Source organism: Heptranchias perlo, chromosome 20, assembly GCF_035084215.1.
Source record: "Heptranchias perlo isolate sHepPer1 chromosome 20, sHepPer1.hap1, whole genome shotgun sequence".
NCBI classification, from domain to species: domain Eukaryota; kingdom Metazoa; phylum Chordata; class Chondrichthyes; order Hexanchiformes; family Hexanchidae; genus Heptranchias; species Heptranchias perlo.
In genome coordinates this window covers 32,406,538-32,422,843 of record NC_090344.1, presented here as the reverse complement: position 1 = coordinate 32,422,843, position 16,306 = coordinate 32,406,538, and the positions used below count along the sequence as shown (strand labels likewise).

General features: G+C 50.6%; 1 protein-coding gene across 1 annotated transcript; it reads left to right on the top strand.

Moving 5' to 3' along the window:
• The first annotated feature begins 818 nt into the window (after nucleotides 1–818).
• Nucleotides 819–13,565, top strand: LOC137336108 (caspase-7-like). The gene is made up of 4 exons (XM_068001596.1): nucleotides 819–1,080; nucleotides 4,434–4,606; nucleotides 10,390–10,537; nucleotides 12,035–13,565. Exons 1-4 carry the CDS (start codon nucleotides 876–878, stop codon nucleotides 12,295–12,297), a joined length of 789 nt encoding a protein of 262 aa, XP_067857697.1. The 5' UTR covers nucleotides 819–875; the 3' UTR covers nucleotides 12,298–13,565.
• Nucleotides 13,566–16,306: the final 2,741 nt, after the last annotated feature.

Sequence of the window (16,306 nt, the reverse complement as noted above, 5' to 3'; positions counted from 1 at the left end):
CAGAAATCACTAAAAACTCGTGGACAGGTACAAAAAATAATTAAAGGGGCGAATGGGATGTTGGCCTTTATCTCGAGAGGGCTGGAGTCCAGAGGGGTGGGAGTTCTGTTACAGCTGGACAGAGGTTAGACCCCATCTGGAGACTGCGTTCAGTTCTGGGCATCGCATCTCAGGAAGGATATATTGGCCTTGGAGGGGGTGCAGCGCAGATTCACCAGAATGATACCGGGGCTGAAAGGGTTAAATTACGAGGGCAGGTTGCATAGACTTCGAAATTCCCTTGAATATCGAAGATTAAGGGGTGATCTAATTGAGGTGTTTGAGATGATTAAAGGATTCGATAGGGTCGATAGAGAGAAACTATTTCCTCTGGTGGGAGAGTCCAGAACAAGGGGGCATAACCTTAAAATTAGAGCCAGGCCGTCCAGGGGTGATGTCAGGAAGCACTTCTTCACACAAAGGGGAGTGGAAATCTGGAACTCTCTCCCCCAAAAAGCTGTTGAGGCCGGGGGTCAATTGAAAATCTCAAAACTGAGATGGATAGATTTTTGTTTGGCGAGGGTATTAAGGGTTACAGGACCAAGGCGGGTAGAGGGAGTTAAGATACAGATCAGCCAGGATCTGATTGAATGGCGGAACAGGCTCGAGGGGCTGAATGGCCTCCTCCTGTTCCTAAAAACAACACTTGGCCAAACCTTTCCCAGATGATGGCAGTGTCCCTTTAAATTGTAGTGAACAGGGTGGGGCAGGAAGTCTGGCTGATCCAAAGCCTATAAAATGCAGCGGGCAAGGTAGGACTGGTTTCAGTTCGCTGATCTGTCACCGTGAGCTGGAGATTTACCCGAGCTGGTCGCTGCCTTCTGTTAACCGCTGAGATGGCAGATACCTCGGCCTGCTCGATCAAGCCTCGGGTGCTCATTTTTACAGTCCAGCAATTCTACCCGTTCTCAGACCTAACGAACCGGCCCAGGGCCGCCAAGGACACGCGGAGACTCCACAGGGTGCTTTCGGGGCTGGGCTTCGCGGTGACGTTCATGGACGATTACACGGCGGAGGAGATCCTGCAGGAGTACGCCAGAGGTAAGCGAGCCGCAGATCCCAGAGCGCGACCGTTCCCCCCGCTCTCTGGCGCTCGCTCGAGTCCGAAGGTCATGGGTTCGAGCCCCCCCCCCCTGCTCCAGAGACTTGACCGCGTGACCCAGGCCGACGCTCCCAGCGCCGGTACTGAGGGAGTGCTGCCCTGTCGGAGGTGCCGTCTTTCGGATGAGACGTTAAACCGAGGCCCCCGTCTGCCCTCTCAGGTGGACGTCAAAGATCCCACGGCCACTGTTGGAGGAAGAGCAGCGGGGGGAGTTCTCCCCGGTGTCCTGGGCCGATATTTATCTGGGCTACCGTTACAGAGACTTGAGAAGGCGGGACTTTTCACTGGAGCTGAGAGGGTTAATGGGAGCCGAGAGCCAAGGATCGAGATTAGGAGGCGTTTGCAGACGGGAAATGCTGAGGTTTTTTCCCCACAGGCCAGTGAGACGGTTCGCATTTAAAATTAGCACAAGAGGAAACAAAGAGGTTGGAGAAGGCATCTTCCCGCAGAGGATGGTGCGAATTTGGCACAAAGCATCGAGTCCAGAAATTGTTTAAAAAGGGAGTTAGGGAGTTGCTTTAAAGGATGAATATTAAAGAGTGAGCAGGAGAGTGGGATTAGACTGGGTGGGATATTAAAGGGTATGGGGAGTGAGGGTGAGAGTGGGATTAGACCGGGTGGGATATTAAAGGGGATGGGGAGTGAGGGGGAGAGTGGGATTAGACTGGGTGGGATATTAAATGGGATGGGGAGTGAGCAGGAGAGTGGGATTAGACTGGGTGGGATATTAAAGGGGATGGGGAATGAGCAGGAGAGTGGGATTAGACTGGGTGGGATATTAAAGGGTATGGGGAGTGAGGGTGAGAGTGGGATTAGACTGGGTGGGATATTAAAGGGTATGGGGAGTGAGGGTGAGAGTGGGATTAGACTGGGTGGGATATTAAAGGGTATGGGGAGTGAGGGTGAGAGTGGGATTAGACTGGGTGGGATATTAAAGGGGATGGGGAATGAGCAGGAGAGTGGGATTAGACTGGGTGGGATATTAAAGGGGATGGGGAGTGAGGGTGAGAGTGGGATTAGACTGGGTGGGATATTAAAGGGTATGGGGAGTGAGGGTGAGAGTGGGATTAGACTGGGTGGGATATTAAAGGGTATGGGGAGTGAGCAGGAGAGTGGGATTAGACTGGGTGGGATATTAAAGGGGATGGGGAGTGAGGGTGAGAGTGGGATTAGACTGGGTGGGATATTAAAGGGTATGGGGAGTGAGCAGGAGAGTGGGATTAGACTGGGTGGGATATTAAAGGGGATGGGGAGTGAGGGTGAGAGTGGGATTAGACTGGGTGGGATATTAAAGGGGATGGGGAGTGAGGGTGAGAGTGGGATTAGACTGGGTGGGATATTAAAGGGCATGGGGAGTGAGCAGGAGAGTGGGATTAGACTGGGTGGGATATTAAAGGGTATGGGGAGTGAGCAGGAGAGTGGGATTAGACTGGGTGGGATATTAAAGGGGATGGGGAGTGAGCAGGAGAGTGGGATTAGACTGGGTGGGATATTAAAGGGGATGGGGAGTGATCAGGAGAGTGGGATTAGACTAGGTGGGATATTAAAGGGGATGGGGAGTGAGGGTGAGAGTGGGATTAGACTGGGTGGGATATTAAAGGGTATGGGGAGTGAGCAGGAGAGTGGGATTAGACTGGGTGGGATATTAAAGGGGATGGGGAGTGAGGGTGAGAGTGGGATTAGACTGGGTGGGATATTAAAGGGTATGGGGAGTGAGCAGGAGAGTGGGATTAGACTGGGTGGGATATTAAAGGGGATGGGGAGTGAGCAGGAGAGTGGGATTAGACTGGGTGGGATATTAAAGGGGATGGGGAGTGATCAGGAGAGTGGGATTAGACTAGGTGGGATATTAAAGGGGATGGGGAGTGAGGGTGAGAGTGGGATTAGACTGGGTGGGATATTAAAGGGTATGGGGAGTGAGCAGGAGAGTGGGATTAGACTAGGTGGGATATTAAAGGGGATGGGGAGTGAGGGTGAGAGTGGGATTAGACTAGGTGGGATATTAAAGGGGATGGGGAGTGAGGGTGAGAGTGGGATTAGACTGGGTGGGATATTAAAGGGGATGGGGAGTGATCAGGAGAGTGGGATTAGACTAGGTGGGATATTAAAGGGGATGGGGAGTGAGGGTGAGAGTGGGATTAGACTGGGGGGGATATTAAAGGGTATGGGGAGTGAGCAGGAGAGTGGGATTAGACTGGGTGGGATATTAAAGGGTATGGGGAGTGAGCAGGAGAGTGGGATTAGACTGGGTGGGATATTAAAGGGGATGGGGAGTGAGCAGGAGAGTGGGATTAGACTAGGTGGGATATTAAAGGGTATGGGGAGTGAGCAGGAGAGTGGGATTAGACTAGGTGGGATATTAAAGGGTATGGGGAGTGAGCAGGAGAGTGGGATTAGACTGGGTGGGATATTAAAGTGTATGGAGAGTGAGCAGGAGAGTGGGATTAGACTAGGTGGGATATTAAAGGGTATGGGGAGTGAGCAGGAGAGTGGGATTAGACTGGGTGGGATATTAAAGTGTATGGAGAGTGAGCAGGAGAGTGGGATTAGACTAGGTGGGATATTAAAGAGGATGGGGATTGAGCAGGAGTGTTGGTTTAGTGAGGATGGGCCTTTGCTCAGGCCTGGAGGTGAGGTTGGGGCCTGCGCTCAGGCCTGGAGGTGAGGTTGGGGCCTGCGCTCAGGCCTGGAGGTGAGGATGGGCCTTTGCTCAGGCCTGGAGGTGAGGTTGGGGCCTGTGCTCAGGCCTGGAGGTGAGGTTGGGGCCTGTGCTCAGGCCTGGAGGTGAGGTTGGGGCCTGTGCTCAGGCCTGGAGGTGAGGTTGGGGCCTGTGCTCAGGCCTGGAGGTGAGGTTGGGGCCTGCGCTCAGGCCTGGAGGTGAGGTTGGGGCCTGCGCTCAGGCCTGGAGGTGAGGTTGGGGCCTGCGCTCAGGCCTGGAGGTGAGGTTGGGGCCTGTGCTCAGGCCTGGAGGTGAGGTTGGGGCCTGTGCTCAGGCCTGGAGGTGAGGTTGGGGCCTGTGCTCAGGCCTGGAGGTGAGGTTGGGGCCTGCGCTCAGGCCTGGAGGTGAGGTTGGGGCCTGCGCTCAGGCCTGGAGGTGAGGTTGGGGCCTGCGCTCAGGCCTGGAGGTGAGGTTGGGGCCTGCGCTCAGGCCTGGAGGTGAGGTTGGGGCCTGCGCTCAGGCCTGGAGGTGAGGTTGGGGCCTGTGCTCAGGCCTGGAGGTGAGGTTGGGGCCTGCACTGTTTCTGGGATCCTGATGCAGCCTCATGGTTCAGTGATATTCCTTTCCCCACAGAGAGCCGTCGCACTCATGGGTCCTGCTTCATCTCCATTATCTCCAGCCATGGTGAGGAGGGAGTGATATACGGCGCGGACAGTCGGCCTGTGAAGCTCAGGGACATTTACTCCATGTTCACATCACAGACCTGCCCAACTCTGGCAGGGAAACCAAAGATCTTCTTCATTCAGGTATGTGTGTTTACACTGAGGAATAGGAAGCAACAGGAGTGAATGAATCAGTGCCCATTCCCCTATATCTCTGCCCGTTCTACCCCCGTACCCCTAGATCTCTGCCCGTTGTACCCCCGTACCCCTAGATCTCTGCCCGTTGTACCCCCGTACCCCTATATCTGTGCCCATTCTACCCCGTACCCCTATATCTGTGCCCATTCTACCCCGTACCCCTATATCTCTGCCCATTCTACCCCGTACCCCTATATCTCTGCCCGTTCTACCCTCATACCCCTAGATCTCTGCCCGTTGTACCCCCGTACCCCTATATCTGTGCCCATTCTACCCCGTACCCCTATATCTCTGCCCATTCTACCCCCGTACCCCTATACCTCTGCCCATTCTACCCCCGTACCCCTATATCTCTGCCCATTCTACCCCCGTACCCCTATATCTCTGCCCATTCTACCCCCGTACCCCTATATCTCTGCCCATTCTACCCCTGTACCCCTATATCTCTGCCCATTCTACCCCCATATCTGTGCCCATTCTACCCCGTACCCCTATATCTCTGCCCATTCTACCCCTGTACCCCTATATCTCTGCCCATTCTACCCCCATACCCCATATCTCTGCCCATTCTACCCCTATATCAGTGCCTATTCTGCCCAGTACCCCTATATCTGTCTGTTCTGCCCCATACCCCTATATCTGTGCCCATTCTACCCCATACCCCTATATCTGTGCCCATTCTACCCCGTACCCCTATATCTGTGCCCATTCTACCCCCGTACCCCTATATCTCTGCCCATTCTACCCCGTACCCCTATATCTCTGCCAGTTCTACCCCGTACCCCTATATCTGTGCCCATTCTACCCCGTACCCCTATATCTCTGCCCATTGTACCCCTATATCTCTGCCCGTTCTACCCCCGTACCCCTATACCTGTGCCCGTTCTACCCCCGTACCCCTATACCTGTGCCCGTTCTACCCCCGTACCCCTATATCTCTGCCCGTTCTACCCCCGTACCCCTATATCTGTGCCCGTTCTACCCCCGTACCCCTATATCTGTGCCCGTTCTACCCCCGTACCCCTATATCTGTGCCCGTTCTACCCCCGTACCCCTATATCAGTGCCCGTTCTACCCCCGTACCCCTATATCTCTGCCCATTCTACCCATGTACCCCTATATCTCTGCCCGTTCTACCCCCGTACCCCTATATCAGTGCCCGTTCTACCCCCGTACCCCTATATCTCTGCCCATTCTACCCCTGTACCCCTATATCTCTGCCCGTTCTACCCCCGTACCCCTATATCAGTGCCCGTTCTACCCCCGTACCCCTATATCTCTGCCCATTCTACCCATGTACCCCTATATCTCTGCCCGTTCTACCCCCGTACCCCTATATCTGTGCCCGTTCTACCCCCGTACCCCTATATCAGTGCCCGTTCTACCCCCGTACCCCTATATCTCTGCCCATTCTACCCCTGTACCCCTATATCTCTGCCCGTTTTACCCAGTACCCCTATATCTCTGCCAGTTCTACCCCGTACCCCGATATCTGTGCCCGTTCTACCCCGTATCCCTATATCTCTGCCCATTCTACCCTGTACCCCTATATCTGTGCCCGTTCTACCCCGTATCCCTATATCTCTGCCAGTTCTGCCCCAATACCCCTATATCAGTGCCCATTCTGCCCTGTACACCAAATCAGTGCCTATTCTGCCCCGTACCCCTATATCTGTCTGTTCTGCCCCAGTACCCCTATATCTCTGCCCGTTCTGGCCCCGTAACTTGAAATCTGTGCCCTTTCTACCCTGTACCCCTATAATCTGTGGCCATTCTGCCCGAGTACCCCTGTATCCAGGAATATAGGAACATAGGAACAGGAGTAGGCCATTCAGCCCCTCGTGCCTGCTCTGCCATTTGATAAGATGTGGAGATGCCGGTGATGGACTGGGGTGGACAAATGTAAGGAATCTTACAACACCAGGTTATAGTCCAACTGTTTTATTTGAAAATCACAAGCTTTCGGAGGCTTTCTCCTTCGTCAGGTGAAGTGTGGGATTTCTTTGAAGGTTACCGCATTTATAGTCAGAGAACAATACCTGGTGATTACAGATAATCTTTCCAACTGCCCGTTGTCAAGGCAATCAAAGGAGTCGAATAGTGTTCAGACAGAGAGACATTACATACAGGACTACTGAATATACAAACGGTCAGAACCCAAAGACAGAGAGAGAGAGAGAAACATCCGAAAGGAAGAGAAAGAGAGAGAATGACCCCTTGTATTAAAAACAGATAACTCTTTTTTCGCTGGTGGGGTTACGTGTAGCGTGACACGAACCCAAGATCCCGGTTGAGGCCGTCCTCATGGGTGTGGAACTTGGCTATCAATTTCTGCTCGACGATTTTGCGTTGTCGTGTGTCTCGAAGGCCGCCTTGGAGAACGCTTACCCAAAGATCGGTGGCTGAATGTCCTTGACTGCTGAAGTGTTCCCCGACTGGGAGGGAACACTCCTGTCTGACGATTGTTGCGCGGTGTCCGTTCATCCGTTGTCGCAGCGTCTGCATGGTCTCACCAATGTACCATGCTCTGGGGCATCCTTTCCTGCAACGTATGAGGTAAACAACGTTGGCCGAGTCACAGGAGTATGAACCATGTACCTGGTGGGTGGTGTCCTCTCGTGTGATGGTGGTATCTGTGTCGATGATCTGGCATGTCTTGCAGAGGTTGCCGTGGCAGGGTTGTGTGGTGTCGTGGACGCTGTTCTCCTGAAGGCTAGGTAATTTGCTGCGAACGATGGTCTGTTTGAGGTTGGGTGGCTGTTTAAAGGCGAGTAGTGGAGGCGTGGGGATGGCCATAGCGAGGTGTTCGTCGTCATCGATGACATGTTGAAGGCTGCGGAGAACATGGCGTAGTTTCTCCGCTCCGGGGAAGTACTGGACGACGAAGGGTACTCTGTTGGTTGCGTCCCGTGTTTGTCTTCTGAGGTGGTCTATGCGATTTTTCGCTGTGGCCCGTCGGAACTGTCGATCGACGAGTCGAGCGTCATATCCCGTTCTTACTATGGCATCTTTCAGCGTCTGTAGGTGTCCATTGCGTTCCTCCTCGTCTGAGCAGATCCTGTGTATTCGTAGGGCCTGTCCATAGGGGATGGCCTCTTTGACGTGGTTAGGGTGGAAGCTGGAAAAGTGGAGCATCGTGAGGTTGTCCGTGGGCTTGCGGTAGAGTGAGGTGCTGAGGTGTCCATCTTTGATGGAGATTCGTGTGTCCAAGAAATAAACCGATTCTGAGGAGTAGTCCATGGTGAGTTTGATGGTGGGATGGAACTTGTTGATGTTATCGTGTAGTCTCTTCAGTGATTCTTCGCTGTGGGTCCATAGAAAGAAAATGTCGTCGATGTATCTGGTGTATAGTGTTGGTTGGAGGTCCTGTGCAGTGAAGAAGTCCTGCTCAAACTTGTGCATGAAAATGTTGGCGTATTGGGGTGCGAATTTGGTCCCCATGGCTGTTCCATGTGTTTGGGTGAAGAACTGGTTATCGAAGGTGAAGACATTGTGATCCAGGATAAAGCGGATGAGTTGTAGGATGGCGTCTGGAGATTGGCTGTTGTTGGTGTTGAGTACTGAGGCTGTTGCAGCGATGCCGTCATCGTGGGGGATACTGGTGTAGAGTGCCGAGACGTCCATCGTGGTGAGAAGTGTTCCTGGTTCAACTGGTCTGTGGGTACTGAGTTTTTGTAGGAAGTCTGTAGTGTCGCGACAGAAGCTGGGGGTTCCCTGTACGATGGGTTTCAGGATGCCCTCGATGTATCCAGAGAGGTTCTCACACAGGGTTCCATTGCCTGATACGATAGGACGTCCGGGTGTGTTGGCTTTGTGTATCTTTGGGAGGCAGTAGAAGTCTCCCACGCGGGGAGTACGTGGGATGAGAGTGCGTAGGATGCTTTGAAGGTCTGGATCAGTTTGTTGAGCTGGTGAGTGTGTTCTTTGGTCGGGTCTGCGGGTAACCGTCTGTAGTGTTCCTGGTTGTCCAGTTGTCGGTATGCTTCTTTGCAATAGTCCGTTCTGTTCTGTATGACGATGGCTCCTCCTTTGTCCGCTGGTTTGATGACGATGTTGCGGTTGGTCTTGAGAGCGTTGATGGCGTTGCGTTGTGCTCGGGTGACATTCTGGACTGTCTTGTGAATGCGGCTGATGAATCTGGCATTGACGCATCTCCTGACAGCTTGAGCATACATGTCAAGCTGAGGGCAGCGACCCTCCGGATGAGTCCAGTTTGACTCTTTCCTCTTCGGTTGCTGTACCGCGGATCCCTCTGTCTGCTGTTCCGGATCGTTGATTGTCTCATTGGGTTCGCTGCTGAAATCTTGGGGTTTGTGGTAGAATTCCCGGAGCCTCATTCTCCTGATGAATTCCTCTGTGTCCGCCGCGAGACCAATGGGGTCCATTTTGGTGGTGGGGCAGAAATTGAGCCCTCGGCTGAGAACTTCGATTTCGTCTGGTTGAAGGGTGTGGTTGGACAAATTGACGATAGACTTCCCTGTGGTTGCAACCGTGGTACCGGGGGAGGCTTGGTCGATGCTGGTGGTGATGCCGAGTTTCTCAAGCTTTTTAATACAACTGATCATTCTCTCTCTTTCTCTTCCTTTCGGATGTTTCTCTCTCTCTCTCTCTCTGACTTTGGGTTCTGACCGTTTGTCTATTCAGTAGTCCTGTATGTAATGTCTCTCTGTCTGAACACTATTCGACTCCTTTGATTGCCTTGACAACGAGCAGTTGGAAAGATTATCTGCAATCACCAGGTATTGTTCTCTGACTATAAATGCGGTCCCTTCCATGGAATCCCACACTCACCTGACGAAGGAGAAAGCCTCCGAAAGCTTGTGATTTTCAAATAAAACTGTTGGACTATAACCTGGTGTTGTAAGATTCCTTACATTTGCCATTTGATAAGATCATGGCTGATTTGTGATCTAACTCCATATACCTGCCTTTGGCCCATATCCCTTAATACCTTTGGTTGCCAAAAAGCTATCTATCTCAGATTTAAATTTAGCAATTGAGCTAGTATCAATTGCCGTTTGCGGAAGAGAGTTCCAAACTTCTACCACCCTTTGTGTGTAGAAATGTTTTCTAATCTCACTCCTGAAAGGTCTGGCTCTAATTTTTAGACTGTGCCCCCTACTCCTAGAATCCCCAACCAGCGGAAATAGTTTCTCTCTATCCACCCTATCCGTTCCCCTTAATATCTTATAAACTTCGATCAGATCACCCCTTAACCTTCGAAACTCTAGAGAATACAACCCCAATTTGTGTAATCTCTCCTCGTAACTTAACCCTTGAAGTCCGGGTATCATTCTAGTAAACCTACGCTGCACTCCCTCCAAGGCCAATATGTCCTTCCGAAGGTGCGGTGCCCAGAACTGCTCACAGTACTCCAGGTGCGGTCTAACCAGGGTTTTGTATAGCTGCAGCATAACTTCTGCCCCCTTGTACTCCAGTCCTCTCGATATAAAGGCCAGCATTCCATTCGCCTTCTTGATTATTTTCTGCACCTGTTCATGACACTTCAATGATCGATGTACCTGAACCCCTAAGTCCCTTTGGACATCCACTGTGCCCATTCTGCCCCAGTACCCCGATATCTGTGCTCGTTCTGCCCCAGTAACCCTACATCTGTGCTCGTTCTGCCCCAGTACCCCTAAATCTGTGCCCATTCTGCCCCCGTACCCCAGCTCCCCCCCCAGAGTACTGCTCATCTTTGACTGATATGCTTTGATTGCCTCTCTCAGGCCTGCAGAGGGCTGGAGATGGATGAGGGTGTGTATCTAGAAACCGTTGGGGTGACTGAAACGGACAGCGACGACTCTCCGCTGGATTCCTTCTCACATTACGAGGCGGTGCCTGAGGATACTGCTGTCCATTTCTCCACCAGCCCTGGTAGGTATCACACGAGCTCTGGACAAGATCAGGGAACTCAACAGAGAGACACGGAGAGAGACTGAAAAGAGATATACACAGGGTGAGGCAGAGGGAGAGGGGAGAGGGGAGGAGAAAGAGATAGAGACACACACACATACACTCACACACACTCCCTCACATACACCGTCACTCAAACTCACTCCCTCACACACACTCCCTGTCACTCACAATCTCTCTCTCACACACTCACACTCCATCATGTATATTCACACTCACTCACACGCACACTGACACACTCTCTCTCTCTCACACACACACACACTCACTCTCTCAAACTCACTCGAAAACACATACCCATTCCTGCTCACACTCACACACCCCTTGCTGACTTTACTGTGGCTGCTTCTTGTTTCACTGTTGTGTGCCTGCAGGGTGATCACACTGCAATTATCGCCGTATTTACAGATCGCCCTGTGATTATCGCCGTATTTACAGATCGCCCTGTGATTATCGCCGTATTTACAGATCGCTCTGCGATTATCGCCGTATTTACAGATCGCCCTGTGATTATCGCCGTATTTACAGATCGCCCTGTGATTATCGCCGTATTGACAGATCGCTCTGCGATTATCGCCGTATTTACAGATCGCTCTGTGATTATCGCCGTATTTACAGATCGCTCTGTGATTATCGCCGTATTTACAGATCGCCCTGTGATTATCGCCGTATTTACAGATCGCCCTGTGATTATCGCCGTATTTACAGATCGCCCTGTGATTATCGCCGTATTTACAGATCGCCCTGTGATTATCGCCGTATTTACAGATCGCCCTGTGATTATCGCCGTATTTACAGATCGCCCTGTGATTATCGCCGTATTTACAGATCGCCCTGCGATTATCGCCGTATTGACAGATCGCTCTGCGATTATCGCCGTATTGACAGATCGCTCTGCGATTATCGCCGTATTTACAGATCGCTCTGCGATTATCGCCGTATTTACAGATCGCCCTGCGATTATCGCCGTATTTACAGATCGCCCTGTGATTATCGCCGTATTTACAGATCGCCCTGTGATTATCGCCGTATTTACAGATCGCCCTGTGATTATCGCCGTATTTACAGATCGCCCTGTGATTATCGCCGTATTTACAGATCGCCCTGTGATTATCGCCGTATTTACAGATCGCCCTGTGATTATCGCCGTATTTACAGATCGCCCTGTGATTATCGTCGTATTTACAGATCGCCCTGTGATTATCGCCGTATTTACAGATCGCTCTGTGATTATCGCCGTATTTACAGATCGCTCTGCGATTATCGCCGTATTTACAGATCGCTCTGCGATTATCGCCGCATTTACAGATCGCTCTGCGATTATCGCCGCATTTACAGATCGCTCTGCGATTATCTCCGTATTTACAGATCGCCCTGTGATTATCGCCGTATTTACAGATCACCCTGTGATTATCGCCGTATTTACAGATCGCTCTGTGATTATCGCTGTATTTACAGATCACGCTGCCTTCCTGAGCCCTGGTGGGTCCGTCTTCCTCCAGAGCTTGTGTGAGGTGCTCTCCGGGGAGCAGAGACACTGGGAGCTTCTGAGGATCATGACTCGAGTCAACTGCCTGGTTGCCTGGCGATTTGAGTCGAGAGGAGAGAAGACCGGAGGGAAGAAACAGACGCCCTGCTTCATCACCAAGCTGCGTGAAGAGGTCTATCCATTCTCCGAGAGTTCCTCACGGGCAACGTCTCCAGGCTCTGGCCGCGATTGAAACAACACCGCCACTCGCTGGGTCCTGATCGATTCAATTGTTTCATTTATATAGCGCCTTTAACGTTGTAAAAAGTCCCATGGTGCTTCACAGGAGCAATTATCAAACAAAATTTGACAGCGAGCCACTTGAGGAGATATTAGGATAGGTGACCAAAAGCTTGGTCAAAGTGGTAGGTTTTAAGGAGCGTCTGAAAAGAGGAGAGAGAGGCGGAGAGATTTGGGGAGGGAGTTCCAGAGCCCAGGGCCCAGGCAGCTGAAAGCACGGCCGCCAATGGTGGGGGATGGAAATTGGGGATGGACAAGAGGAAGGTCCATTCCCCCGCTGGTCCATGCCTTTTCAATTTATGGAGTAATTCCTAGAAGTGGTCACAGAAACTTGCATAGCAATCTGCAGCACGTTCACCATCTTGGGACATCCTGAAGAGCTTCACAGTCAACTAAGTAATTTTTGAAGTGTCGTCACTCTTGTAATATAATGTAGGAAACGCAGCAGCCAATTTGCACACAGCAAGATCCCACAAACTGCAATGAGATAAATGACCAGATCATCTGTTTTTTGGGGATAAATATTGGCTCAAGACCCCAGGGAGAACTCCCCTGCTCTTCTTCCAATAGCGGCCGTGGGATCTTTTGCGTCCATCTGAGCGGGAAGAGGCTTCGGTTTAACATCCCATCTGAAAGGCGGCACCTCCGACAGTGCAGCATTCCCTCAGTGCTGCACTGGGATTGTCGGGCTGGATTTTGTGCTCAAGTCTCTGGAGCAGGACTTGAACCCAGGACCTTCTGACTCAGAGGCGAGAGTGCTGCCCACTGAGCCACTCTGATACCCAGTGGAAGGGTGTCCATCCCAGGCCCTCACTTGGGCTCAATGAGCTCGGCCAGCTGGCTGTCTGCCACTGTGCCACGACTGGTCGAGAGCAGCGGTCAGCTTACAGGATTTAGACTTTCACCTGCAGGTTATCTGAAGTTGTGGAACATCTGCTCTTCTATTTTCAAATTCAAAGCATCAAGGGTGAAAAAGCTTGTCCGTGAGAGAGTCCATTAATGGAGTACTCTCTCGTCCACAACACACGTAACTCCATACCCGAGGGATACGGCCAAGAGGCAGTCCAACTGCAAGAGACTTCCTTATTGATGGAGAAAGGCTCCGACTGATCAGACTGCCGACATGTGTTTGTGCTTGTGTAAAATATACTCTATAATATGGAACAAGAGTTTTGCTTCTGTATAGTATTTAATTGTAAATAAATTCGGGTTTTTTCTTTTGCCTGTACGAATCTGGTTCAGTGAGTGACATTATCTCTCATGGCCAGCAACCGAAAGATGCAAATCGCAAACTGGAAGGGACGACACCGTTCCAAACGAAGGATCGAGTTTCAGTTTCATTTCTGCTTTTCACGATTCTGGCACTGATTCTGTTGCTCGTGGATTGTCGGAAATGATTTGGATTTTGTCGAACTGATTTGCATGGATCAGCTCAGGAAACGAGTATTCGCCTCCCATTGTCTCCGGCGTGCCCCTCCTGCACTCGCCGCCCCTCCCGTTCGCTCTCTTATAGAATCATAGAAGTTACAACATGGAAACAGGCCCTTCGGCCCAACATGTCCATGTCGCCCAGTTTATACCACTAAGCTAGTCCCAATTGCCTGCACTTGGCCCATATCCCTCTATACCCATCTTACCCATGTAACTGTCCAAATGCTTTTTAAAAGACAAAATTGTACCCGCCTCTACTACTGCCTCTGGCAGCTCGTTCCAGACACTCACCACCCTTTGAGTGAAAAAATTGCCCCTCTGGATCCTTTTGTATCTCTCCCCTCTCACCTTAAATCTGTGCCCCCTCGTTATAGACTCCCCTACCTTTGGGAAAAGATTTTGACTATCGACCTTATCTATGACCCTCATTATTTTATAGACTTCTATAAGATCACCCCTTAACCTCCTACTCTCCAGGGAAAAAAGTCCCAGTCTGTCTAACCTCTCCCTATAAGTCAAACCATCAAGTCCCGGTAGCATCCTAGTAAATCTTTTCTGCACTCTTTCTAGTTTAATAATATCCTTTCTATAATAGGGTGACCAGAACTGTACACAGTATTCCAAGTGTGGCCTTACTAATGTCTTGTACAACTTCAACAAGACATCCCAACTCCTGCATTCAATGTTCTGACCAATGAAACCAAGCATGCTGAATGCCTTCTTCACCACCCTATCCACCTGTGACTCCACTTTCAAGGAGCTATGAACCTGTACTCCTAGATCTCTTTGTTCTATAACTCTCCCCAACGCCCTACCATTAACGGAGTAGGTCCTGGCCCGATTCGATCTACCAAAATGCATCACCTCACATTTATCTAAATTAAACTCCATCTGCCATTCATCGGCCCACTGGCCCAATTTATCAAGATCCCGTTGCAATCCTAGATAACCTTCTTCACTGTCCACAATGCCACCAATCTTGGTGTCATCTGCAAACTTACTAACCATGCCTCCTAAATTCTCATCCAAATCATTAATATAAATAACAAATAACAGCGGACCCAGCACCGATCCCTGAGGCACACCGCTGGACACAGGCATCCAGTTTGAAAAACAACCCTCTACAACCACCCTCTGTCTTCTGTCGTCAAGCCAATTTTGTATCCAATTGGCTACCTCACCTTGGATCCCATGAGATTTAACCTTATGTAACAACCTACCATGCGGTACCTTGTCAAATGCTTTGCTGAAGTCCATGTAGACCACGTCTACTGCACAGCCCTCATCTATCTTCTTGGTTACCCCTTCAAAAAACTCAATCAAATTCGTGAGACATGATTTTCCTCTCACAAAACCATGCTGACTGTTCCTAATTAGTCCCTGCCTCTCCAAATGCCTGTAGATCCTGTCCCTCAGAATACCCTCTAACAACTTACCCACTACAGATGTCAGGCTCACTGGTCTGTAGTTCCCAGGCTTTTCCCTGCCGCCCTTCTTAAACAAAGGCACAACATTTGCTACCCTCCAATCTTCAGGCACCTCACCTGTAGCGGTGGATGATTCAAATATCTCTGCTAGGGGACCCGCAATTTCCTCCCTAACCTCCCATAACGTCCTGGGATACATTTCATCAGGTCCCGGAGATTTATCTACCTTGATGCGCGTTAAGACTTCCAGCACCTCCCTCTCTGTAATATGTACACTCCTCAAGACATCACTATTTATTTCCCCAAGTTCCCTAACATCCATGCCTTTCTCAACCGTAAATACCGATGTGAAATATTCATTCAGGATCTCACCCATCTCTTGTGGTTCCGCACATAGATGACCTTGTTGATCCTTTAGAGGCCCTACTCTCTCCCTAGTTACCCTTTTGCCCTTTATGTATTTGTAGAAGCTCTTTGGATTCACCTTTGCCTGATCTGCCAAAGCAATCTCATATCCCCTTTTTGCCCTCCTGATTTCTCTCTTAACTCTACTCCGGCAATCTCTATACTCTTCAAGGGATCCACTTGATCCCAGCTGCCTATGCATGTCATATGCCTCCTTCTTCTTTTTGACTAGTGCCTCAATCTCCCGAGTCATCCAAGGTTCCCTACTTCTACCAGCCTTGCCCTTCACTTTATAAGGAATGTGCTTACCCTGAACCCTGGTTAACACACTTTTGAAAGCCTCCCACTTACCAGACGTCCCTTTGCCTGCCAACAGACTCTCCCAATCAACTTCTGAAAGTTCCTGTCTAATACCATCAAAATTGGCCTTTCCCCAATTTAGAATTTTAACTTTTGGGCCAGACCTATCCTTCTCCATAGCTATCTTAAAACTAATGGAATTATGATCACTGGTCCCAAAGTGATCCCTCACTAACACTTCTGTCACCTGCCCTTCCTTATTTCCCAAGAGGAGGTCAAGTTTTGCCCCCTCTCTAGTCGGGCCATCCACATACTGAATGAGAAATTCCTCCTGAATACACTCAACAAATTTCTCTCCATCCAAGCCCCTAATGCTATGGCTGTCCCAGTCAATGTTGG